This window comes from Gymnoscopelus braueri (assembly GCF_963280865.1).
Source record: "Gymnoscopelus braueri genome assembly, chromosome: 3".
NCBI lineage: Eukaryota > Metazoa > Chordata > Actinopteri > Myctophiformes > Myctophidae > Gymnoscopelus > Gymnoscopelus braueri.
Window position 1 is genome coordinate 29,578,906 of NC_137612.1, and position 12,077 is coordinate 29,590,982.

Consider the following 12,077-nt stretch of genomic DNA (forward strand, 5'->3'; position numbering starts at 1 on the left):
TTCTGATGGAAACCTTTCCCACAGAATTCACAGACGAACGGTTTATAGCCAGCATGAATCCGTATGTGAGTATTCAACGTTGAACTTCTGTTGAACGCCTTCCCACACTGGTTGCATTTATGGGGTTTTTCCTGGTACAACAAAAATACAAAAACAAACATTATTATATACATAAGACATACATACATACATACATATAGGCCCACATTATATAGGCTATACACTGTTTGTGTGTGTGTGTGTGTGTGTGTGTGTGTGTGTGTGTGTGTGTGTGTGTGTGTGTGTGTGTGTGTGTGTGTGTGTGTGTGTGTGTGTGTGTGTGTGTATATATATATATATACACACATATATATATATATATATCTCATAAAGCATAATTATATAAAGTTCGATTACCTGTGTGTGGATGATTTTGTGTCTGCAAAGCGTGCTCGCCTGGCGGAATCCTTTCCCACACACTTTGCAGACGAAGGGCCTCGCTCCAGTGTGCACTGGCATGTGTCGAGTCAGGTTATAATGGGCATTGAACACCTGCAGAGCGAGTACAATTATGTAAATTGTGCTGAGGAATCCTTGTGAAGACGATTTTACCCCCGCATTTTCAAAGCATTGGCAGGTTCTTCATATTTTCAACAGTATAATAGTCCAGTGATTCCCAAACTTTTTAGCTCGAGAGTCGAGACCCAAAAGAAAAATGGGATTATCCCCCAAACTAGTGAAAATAGCCGATCTAAACTCACAACGCCACACTTTGCGCCACGTTGTGAGCTTGTAGATTGGCTATTTTCACACCTTCTTAAAACATTTGTTTTCTAATTAATGGATTTTTTTTTTAATGTAGTTATCAAATTATTTTGAAAAATCTTTGAGCTTTTTTATTTTCTTTAAAACAAATTAAAAAGAAGATTTACTCTCAACCCACTTTTCAGGATTCAAAATCATGAAGAGCAGATGACAAGCTCAAAATGCGACACTTTGCGTCGCGTTTTGAGCTTGTGTATCTGCTAAATATTTGTCCGCAACCCATTAGTAAATGGGTCTCGACCCACTGTTTGGGAAACGGTGGTGCAGCCAATGCATTGTTATTTCGTTTCGAGACCATTAAGTGGACCCACAGCCACACAGGATATTACAAATCTAATGTGCATTTCTCGTTATTGATGACGGTTCCTCAATTTATTTTAATTAAGAATAAAAAGACATTCATTTTATGAAAACTGTAACATTGTAAACAATATTTGCAAATAGCTACACATTTTCGGAATGCCTTTTTTTTTTTACACAGAAACATTTTCCACATAATTGCGAGTCAACAAATATTAGCAGACTGTTGGTTATTATATTATTTTTTTGCATACCTTTCCACACACTTCACATGTAAAGTTTTTGGGCTTTCCGTCTTGGGCGGCGGCGTTGAGTTTGTTATGAGCTTTAACACCGTTTTTCTCCGAGGTCTGCAGGCTGTGGTTCTCCTTGACGATCTGGTCCAGCTGCCCGGGCAGATGTTCCTTGTGCGGGTATTGAGGTGTGGGGAACTTGTCGACCGGCGCTGCAGCCCCGCTCAGCTTGGCGTTCTCCAGCAGCAAAAGTTTATGGTGCGCTGCCAGAGACGCCTGGTGCGAAGTGGCCAACGCCGAGGAGAAAAACTGTCCGGTCAGCAACTCCGACTGCTGGTGGTAGGCAGAGTCCAGATAGTTGAGATAGTACAAGGAACCGCTGCTGGGCATCGCCATGGCCTGATGGATGACTTGGGGTTTTATCACCCGGCTCCCTGGCAACAGATGGTGATGTTTCAAGGCCGCGTCCGCTTTGCCGTACATCCCGCAGTTCGCCTTGCACATCCCGCAGTTCACCTTGCACGTCCCCCTGAAATTAGCTTTCCAAAGCTCCGAGTAGCTCATGAGCGCCTTGGCCTGGAGGTCCAGGCTGAACGGCTGCAGCGGGATCATGCACGGCAGAGGCGAGCAGAGACCGAGCAACCTCTCCTTCGGCTCCGAGGTCTTGGACATGATCCGGTCTATGGAGAAGGCCAGGGTCTTTGGAGGAGTCGCGGATCCGATTCCTGGCCCGTTCCTACCGCCACCACCGTCCAGTAGGGCTGTCATGATTTAAAAAAAAATAGTTGACGATTAATTGTCATACAAATAATTGCGATTAACGATTTAATCGTTTCTGTCCTTGAAAACTGCATGGAGCATATGAATACACATTACGTTTCTGTTTTGGCGTTTAAGCTTTGTAATCAAAAGTTGCACGGGGCAGATAACTTGAATGTACAAGAAATTACTGACATATTTAATAATGTTATACTTTTCTTTCTTTTTTATGTATTAAATAGTGGAAATAGCAAGCTTACAACGCACATTGTAAGCTTGTAGATCAGCTATTTCAGCTTTTTTTAAATATATTTAAAAATGTATATTTTTTATCATGGAAATGTTTTTGAGATGATGCAAAAAAATAATTGCGATTATCTCAAATAATTGCGATTAGGCGGTGATGTAATAATTGTGACATGCAGGCCTACCGTCCAGTCGTGCAGGGCAAGCCATCGCCTTGTCCAGAGGAAGAGAACTGGTCATTATTCTGTATGGAGCGAACTTGGTGTGAGCAGCAGCACCGCAGCAGCCAAGCAGCAGCGCCAGCCTATACTGCCTCCTCAGCTGCAAGAAGACACAAGAAGAGGACAGACAGACACATCAGTTTAATAAGCACCTTGCTATCACAGTGTCACGCCATTTGCATTCAAATGACCATCCCCCGCAACAATAGCATCCAGGGGGTACCAGATTAATGCTCATTAACTAGTACACACAAAATTAACAGGACATTTCAGAGCTCGTTAGGAAGGAAGGATGGGAGAGGGAGGGAAAAAAGGACAAAAACATTCTCTTATTCAGCGCCTCGAATTATGTGGATTGGAAAAGTTTACCAAAAAAAGATGAGAAAGGACAAAAAATACGGGGGGAAAAAAAAATGTAAAAACATTCTCTTATTCAGCGCCACGGATAATGTGGATTGGAAAAGTTTACCCCCTAAAAAAAGATTAAAAAGGACAAAAAATGACCAAAATATTACAAAAAAATGACAAAAAGGGACAAAAATCTTATTCAGGAAAATGTGGAATGGAAAAGTTTAAAGCCAGAGAGAGTCAGTCAGTGTTGAAGTTTACCTTTTAGCAGCGACAGATGGATTGGATGGAAGATAGCAGATTGACTGCTCGCTGTCACATCTTGGTAGCGACCGCCCTCATCAGTGCTGTAGATCACTGTCTCCTGAGTGACATCAGAGCACTACAACTCTTTAACTGGGTGACAAGGAGGACACGACATCATCAGAGTTCCCATGCATGCGTGCATGTTGGTCCTTATATACGAACACGGGGTCGTATGAGCATTAGCTAGCCTATACTGCAAAAAAAGTCCGATGGCCAAAAATAATAATTGCGTATTTTTTCAGTACAAGTACAATTTCAGTGTTTTGTTGTGTAGGCCTACATTGTAGACTACAATGACATAGGCTATACGTTAATATAATTATAATTATTTTATTAGGCTATTATTAGGTTATTAGGTTATTATTATTAGGCTATTATTATTATTATTATTATTATTATACTACTACTACCAAATGACTATTGATATAATTATTTGTTATGCTCAATTATATGATCATTTGTTATGCTCAATTTGGAAGTGCCATGTTTTCAGATAGGCTATTATTTAGTTGGTTGAAAACATTGCATGTCTTTTTAGCCCCCATTCTTAATTTGAGCTGCTTTTGAGAGTTTCAAATTGTGGACTCTCTCACACAACAATGATCTTGGGCCTTTTGCTTTTGACAAGTCTCATTTTTTTCATTGAAAGTTCCTAATCCTCGGAGATGGGATAGCTTTTCCATGCTGGCTTATACTTACTATTTGTATAATCGAGAGCGTCCAATTTCCACCTGTTTAAGAGCAGATTGCGAGAGCAGAACCTCCCTTGGATCCTATTAAACGTTGTACCTCCTTCGCCTATTTATTCACAAGAACCAATTTTCCAGAGCGATTCAACAAGGCTCGGCTCAGCACAGAAAAAACAAGCTCTTTCACTTTCAGCCACTAAAGCACTGCGTGAACCTGGTTTTGTGTTCTTCTGAAATGGAAGGACGGATTAAAGGGGGTAAAAAGAAAAGACTTAGCCTGGCCAGAGGTATATAGGCTGTGCCGACAAATGAAAAGAACCCCTTTTTTTTTAAATAGCATAAAGGTTTGCTGGAATCCACAGTTTTTGTGTGCTTGGCTACAATGACCAGTCGCCCTCTCGACTGAGGACGGTGTTGATTCCAGTGTTCATTTTGACAGCAAATTCTGATTTAGTCTTTAGTCTTAGTCTTTTAAATAACACACCATTTAGTTTTAGTCTTATTTTGGTCTTAGTCTTATAGTCAACTAAATTAACACTGGCATGTGTTTGCACTGCTTTGCAAGCGATTTAGTAACTGAAACCAAACACATTATAAGGAAAATAAAATGGTCTAATGAAGGGAACTTGGACCTGTTTGTCTTAAAATGCTTATAGGAATGTAAACTAAAAACAGGCTGTGAACTTTGATTGATTGATTGATTGATTGATTGATTGATTGATTGATTGCATACTTTATTAACAGTTTGCCAAAAAAAGCACAGAAAGTACAGTTTAATACAAATACCATGCTAAAAGGATTTAACCCAAGAAAGCACTATGCCTTGCTTCCATTGGGGTCCATGTGTATTCAATTAATTGAAACATTTAGTGACAGGCAATTGGGGCAAATATACAATACTATGCAATTCATTGCTATGCATTTCTGGTAACTGAAACCAAACAAATTATAAGGAAAATAAAATGGTCTAATGAAGGGAACTCGAACCAAATTGACTTGTTTGTCTTAAAATGCCTATAGGAATGTAAATGTAAATATAATGTAGGCCTACATGCAAGTGGAATAAAACCTTCACGAGCGTGCATGCGAGAATGATGCGCATCATGGTGGTACACGCCGGCACTGTTCCCCATTTGTGGGTCGCGGACACATTTTCATGGGTTACGAGTAAATATGCATTTATTTTTTGTTTCCTACATTTTGTTTTTGATTAGTATTATTTCAAAACATTTTCCAATTATTATTTTTTAAAGCAAGGGAGACAGCACATTTCTCTTTTGGGTCTCGAGCAAAAACGTTTGGGAACCATTGGTATACGGGCTGTGAACCTAATGCATTGTGTCAAATATAGGCCTATTAAAATATTATAGTCTATTATATTCTACATTATACTTACTATAATATGCCTATGCGGCTATGCCATTTTATTTTATATATATATATATTTTTAAGTATGCTGACAGGACGCTGTCTGTATACCTGTACACCTGCTGGTCAGTGCAGAAGGATTACATACCTATTGTTCTAACTTCTAATGCCACATATGTAAATGAGAGTACTCTAATTTGAGTGTATTCAGGCTCAATTATTGGCTCATCTACTGCACAATAAACATTGATCTATTGCTGTACCCTTGGCCCCTGCATTCAGTGCCACTATCACAGCAATTAGCTCGAGCATTGATTAGACGACTGTCTAATGACGACTGTCTCCTGCAGGTATGCATGAGCCAGGGCTACCTGCAGCATTCTTGTTTTTATTATGGTATATTATTAACAGACAGGCACTTTGTATTTATTCATGTGTAGGCCTATATTTATTTTTTATATTTAAAAATGACTGTCTATGCCAGTGGTTTTCAACAAGCAAGGACCACCATTTGATGAGATTTAGCCTCTCAGACCCCAAACTTAGAATATTTTGTTGTTGTTATAAGATTTTGTCCACAATTCCATGCTGTATTGATGTGTTGGTACCATAGAGAGATAACAGGCAAAATAACAATTCTTCTACATTCTCTAATTATGTAGACTTCTTGTAAATTAAGTAATGCAGATGTTTTACAATAATTTAACTCTTGAGATCGTAAAATGAAACCAAATGGACCATTTGGTTACCAACTCTCCATCATTTAGCTGGGAACCACCTGGAACCCCCTCAAGGACCACTGGTGGTCCCGGACCACTGATTGAGAACCACTGGTCTATGCTACACCCCTGACTATGGCAGGTACATCAATAGTCTCCAACCATATAATTGATATCAGGTTGAGGCACCAGGTTGAACATAAGCTAGAACATTAGGGCTATATGCATGAGTAATTTGTGTGCAGCAAATATTACGCCCCAAATATGCGTCACTTTGCCCTGTTTATCAATGCTTTGGCACACGTTTTAATCCAATCCAATATTAACTTTGTACCAAATATTAAAATGTAAAAATAAAAATGGACACCTTGAAGAAACATTGGTTTCTGATCCTTTCTGTGTCTTTTTTCTATCAATTTGAGCCTTATCCAAAGTACTTCACAGCATTAGTCCATACTATTGCCAAACATATATCATGGTGGATCTGTTGAGCTTCTTACACTGTCCTTACCCGCCAACCGCCATCTTTGAGCCAGTGGGCAATTCATTGAAAATGCGAGCATCCAAAGACTGGACTCCAAGCAGCGTTGGACTTTGACATGTTGCAGAAATTAGAAATACATACATACAGCAAGACAAAATGTCACCATAAGTTAAGCAGCTTCACTGGTTCATCTGTTTTCACAATAGTAAAAGTAATGCCGCTCAGCCTCAGAATAGTTGATGGTAAAATCCATCTCTGCAGCATCATGAAGTAATTGATAATTGATTCACCTGTGGAGTTTGGCCGACAGTCTTTCCCTACAGCACACATAATGGCCTGCCATAATTATGTTAACGATTTTCCAGGATTGACCAGTCAACTGAACCTGTCCCCATAAGCATATTACATAGAAAAGCAGTATTACACATTAAGCTGTAAGATGTTGAACCTCAGCAATATCCTGGACAATAAGCTGATCTTTGTTCACCACTTCACAGACATCCATAAACATTGCAACAAAGACTACCTGCCTACCACAAACTTATAGGGCTCTTTCATGCCAAATTAATACAAATAACTTGACTTTCAGTCAAAACCTGTACACCTTGTACTTGCATATAAAGGTTTCTGTTGAACCTGTCCTCCTGTCTGTGCCACCTGCTACAATGCTCAACACATCCTCTAGAACAGTGGTTAACCTTTTCATGTCAAGGACCCCCAAATGAATATATATTTGGCCGCATCTGAAAATATTTTGTGCCAGGGACCTCCAGAAGAGAAGATGTTGTGAAATTCTAAATTATTCCAAAAGTTTTCAAGAGTTTTCCAAAAGTTCCACAACAAGCTCACAGTGAACTTGTAGATCGGCTTATGTTTGAGTATAAAACAGGGTTAAAGTGGTTAAACTGATTGTGATGCTATAGTAACTAATTTTGTTGGGTGCCCCCTGGAACCCCTTCAATAATAATGATAATAATAATATTTATTTAGAGCACCTTTCAGACATATATATAGTCCAAAGTGCTTTACATTCAAGTTAAAAACACAAGTTAAACAAAAAAAATAAGATCTTAATTAAAAATCTAGTCAAGAGTAAAATTACTCTTGACTGACCCCTGGCCTAGGCACACTGTAAATTCAGACACAGTCATATACGATGAGGTTATAAATATGTCTTAAAACTGTTTTGTCTGCATCGCAAATCTTTGCATGAGCTATAGGCTTAACAGTCAATGTTTTTGATGATATGTTTTGGGTTTTGGTTATCCCCTGATTTGAGTGAAACGTGAAAACACATATCCATGAGGACAATAAAAAAAATCTGAATCTGAATTACAATATTTCTTATCACTATATCATAATCAATAATACTGTCACCTCGAGAGTTATAATGGAGGGAGGAAGGAATTCCAAAGGCTTCAGCCTACCATCATATACCCTATGACAAAATAATGTCCTGAATCGATAGTGTGCCTAACAGTAGCCTAGCACGTCACAGTCAGTACAGGAAATCGCAGACAGTTGTCCTCGCACTTTCCTTCTGTGGTGACAACTTTCACTGATGTTAACCCTGAGGAAATGTAATGGGAAAGTGTGACTGAGGGGGATTCTCTCAAAGAAAGCGTGGTTGTTCGATCTTGCCAATGCAACCTACTGTATGCTTTCACTCCATATGTTCACAGCAGGGCCTCAAGCTTGAGTTTTATTTTGACACCAACCCAGAAATGGCATATCTCTGTTCCCTCTGCTACAATTTTAAACCCTATACCCACACCAGCTTTAGTTAACAGAACCACAGCCAAACTTAAGTGTCAAAATATGAAGTCAATTACAAAAACACACCTGGGTCCCCCAGGGGTCTATCCTTTTCTCCCTCTACCCCAAATCTCTTTGATGAAAATACTAGCCGATATAGAAGCTCACAAAATGAGCTTGTAGATCTATTTTTTCCGAATGTTCAACCCCAGAATAGGGACGCTAGGGTTAATGTGATTAAAGCTTTTTTTATGAATAAAAAGTAGTTTTGTCCAATCTGTATGGTAGAGCATGTTAATACAATATAACTTGGGGTGGTTGTATTTTGTCTCCCTACTCTTCTATTGAGACATTTAGATCGTGTCAAAAGGTAATGTCTCACCGAGACACAGCATCTGACACACATTTTGACCTGGTGGTCAAGATTCAATTTATCTCATGAGCCAACAGGCAGGCTCTATTAGCTCAATGGTAAAAATGTCAGCACTTGCGTAGGAAACAAAGTTCAAATCCGGGGTAGAAGAGGAAAGAAACATAGAGCAGCTTTAAACAGGTTTGACATGTCTTCATAATTTAGCACCACTTACATTATATAGCCTACAGTAAATGTATCAGCAGGCAAAATAGCAATAGGATTACGAGGGCCACAAAACCTGACAGTTAAAGTAAAAGTAAAATCTCACCCTGAGTGAAATCTCACCCAGTGAGATTTATTTAGGTAATAATTACCAACTGGAATTGAAGTATAAATATCGCAGTGGGAATTATGTATCATTGATCATCTCATTTTGTATATATGGAAAATTCTTAATTTTGTGGGCATACATATACATATATGCCATATCACATAGACTACAACACTACACAACTGGTCTCTCTGTTTCAGAGATATGACCGAATAGGCCATTTTGACCTTGACGTTGATTGTGACCTTGACCGTTTCGAACCAAAAGTGAATGATTTATTCAGGGCGGCATACTGATCATCCTCACAAGGTTTCATGAATATCCACCCAAATGTTCCCAAAAGTTAATCATCCCTTTGAGAAAGCCTACTGATCACATCCACCACTGAAAATACGGCCATCAGTTCTTGAGTTATCTTGTTAACAGACAGACATGCATTACCCCCCAACCCCTATTGCTCCAGGTGGGCTTTTTTTCCTTCATACAAATGTCTCCCCATGTACTTTTATTTTTCCAGGTAAATACAAACCAAAGGATATTGTATTATGCACTATGCAGGTATCACAACATCAACATGATTGACAGCTGGTTGCCATGGAAATCTATGGAGTAACAGCATGCTATAGTAGGTCACCAATTCTGTTGTAACACATGTATGCACTGCTTGCTAAGATCAAAACCAGACCATGCAAGATTACCAAATCAGACAACACAACAACATTTCTTATTCACATTACACATGAATGAATAATGCAGGTAGACCACCGCTCCACTCGGCTAAACATTTGCTAAGGTGCTGGAAGCATCAATAAGTCCAAACTGATAGCTTTCCACACACTCAAAATAAAGTGAGACATTGCATAGATGTGTACCGATTCGACACAAAGTGTGTTTTAAAGACCATGCCAAACTGTGGAAAATCTAGTAGGCTGTAGGGAGTTGCATCATGATTTTTATTGTATGACCTACGGTTCAAGAGTTATTATATTTGTCAGTGGAGACTAGCTTGGGATCAAGCCGCTTTGCAGGTTGTTGTTCCGGTCTGGGTCTACACAGCGGATATGGAAGTGGTGCGTGCATGTACAGTATGTGTGTGCAAATTACCGGATATGGAAAGTGGGCTTTTTCCGGAGGCACTCACAGAAACCAACCAAATTGACAGTGAAAATAATTGTCACATTGACATCATCCACTGGTCATAGTATCTAAGCTTAAAAAACTGAGCCCCAGCCAGAATTTTCCAGGCCCAGTCATATTAGACATGTTCTGTATCCACCACTGCTACACCAGCATGTGGAAAACATATTTATGTCTACCTATATTGGCCTACCAAAGCATACACTCTACTAGCTCCTCGCAGTCACAGAGGCACTCATTCCACTCAAGCTGCCTCCCACTCCTTATCCTTCTTGACCTATTTACAGCATTTGATACAGTCAACCACCAGCTCCTCACAAGGACTGCATTCAAGTGGTTCAAGTACCATGGCCCTATCATCTCTGTTCACAATTCTTCTATTACTGTAACATGGAAAACACACAACAGTTTTTCCCCGTCCCTCCGTCTGCCACGATGCAGGTGGAAGAGCTCAGATTCTGTATGCCTGCCTGACACCTCACAGTGAATGTCTTCCCATCACCTCAAGTTCATCACAGAGGAAACTGGAGTGACAAAGGGCCATGCACCCACCTATACCTGCAGGATATGATCCAGCCCTACAACCCTTACATTTACATCAGCCAATACAGGACATTTGTCCCTCCGATCCCGACTAAACCCTGGCCAGTGATCCAAGCTAAAGACCTAAACTCTCCTGCCTCCCAAGCTGTGGAATGACCTCTCCCCCTAAGTAAGGAGTTCAGATTCACTTCAGCCTAAAAACTCATCTTATGTTAAAGGAGAATTCCGGACAAATTAAGTGTTATCTTTGATGTCTCGTTACTCACCTACCGACGTAAAAAGTGGCGTTCTTTTTTTCCATAGATTCCCCTGTCGTCATTTTTTAAACCCCCTCCGTTGTCATAATGGGAGCGCGTGGGTTAAGGAAATTCGTCTTGTTTCCAGAACCTGGCAACACGAGTTGCCAGGTTCTGGAAAGAAACAAGCATCCAGTGTTAAATCGTTCGCCATTAACGGTAGCCTCGCAGGAAGTTTCAGCGCATGTTTGACTATCATGAGACTCTACAATGAATCGTAGTAGAGAAAAAAATAACTTTGCATCGGTTATAATAGACGAATTTCCCTAACCCACGCGCTCCCATTATGACAACGGAGGGGGTTTAAAAAATGACGACAGGGGAATCTATGGACAAAAAGAACGCCACTTTTTACGTCGGTAGGTGAGTAACGAGACATCAAAGATAACACTTAATTTGTCCGGAATTCTCCTTTAACCAGATGTATGTTGATTACTTGTTCACATACATTATTCAAATATATGTATATGCTGTTTGCTTGTCAACATATGCTATGTTATTTAAGTTATATTCAGCGCTCAAATTGTAAATCTGTACAGTATATGACAAAAATACTAAATAAAAGAAATTATTTCATTTAATTGTTTATTTTTTTTAATGTAGAATAAGCATAGAATGTTGTTATAGATTGCTACACACTATTGTACAAAAGAAACACATGTTTGTTTTTTCTGTATAATCGGTATATCGCAAAATGACCCCATTTAAAAATTTAAGTGAGTTCATTAAACACAGGAGTCCTTCCAAGGTGGCAATCTGAATAACCCAGAAGGACCTGCCCTCCGCCCATGACACCACCAGAGGGCCTGACCCCACACGGGCCCCCACACATCCGCCATATGGGCCCCACATCCCACAGGCCCCAGCACAACCGCACTGCTCACACCATTCATACCCAATTCCATAGAGTACCCACTTGAGCAATTCCACCTACTATTTCCCCAGCAGTCTTTTGGTGCACATTTTCGTCTCCCACTCTTCTAAGGGCTCTCTCTCTCACTACCTCTCCCTCTCTCCCTCTCCTAAACATTAATCCCCTGGTCTACTTTTACTAATTTCCATGCCCCCCAAACATTCTTGCTTACATCTATTTTCCTGACCCCTTCTCCAAGTGCAAGAGGTTCTCTATATAGTTAGTGGAACTGGCTCATGGCCCTTTGATACCTTTAACGGGGTGGTGCTG

The 12,077-nt window shown here is 39.9% G+C and overlaps 1 protein-coding gene across 1 annotated transcript in view; it reads right to left on the reverse strand.

Annotated features, from left to right (window-relative positions):
* fezf2 (FEZ family zinc finger 2) overlaps window positions 1-11,787 on the reverse strand; it is a gene marked incomplete at both ends in the record, with an annotated part of 14,259 nt that extends 2,472 nt beyond the window's left edge. The window contains 6 exons of the mRNA XM_080423498.1: window positions 1-131; window positions 397-531; window positions 1,359-2,098; window positions 2,528-2,663; window positions 7,983-8,047; window positions 11,706-11,787. The exon at window positions 1-131 is cut by the window's left edge and continues 2 nt beyond it. Of these exons, the coding sequence (XP_080279624.1) occupies window positions 1-131; window positions 397-531; window positions 1,359-2,098; window positions 2,528-2,663; window positions 7,983-8,047; window positions 11,706-11,787 (1,289 nt within the window). The remainder of the gene's footprint in view (window positions 132-396; window positions 532-1,358; window positions 2,099-2,527; window positions 2,664-7,982; window positions 8,048-11,705) is intronic.
* Window positions 11,788-12,077: the final 290 nt, after the last annotated feature.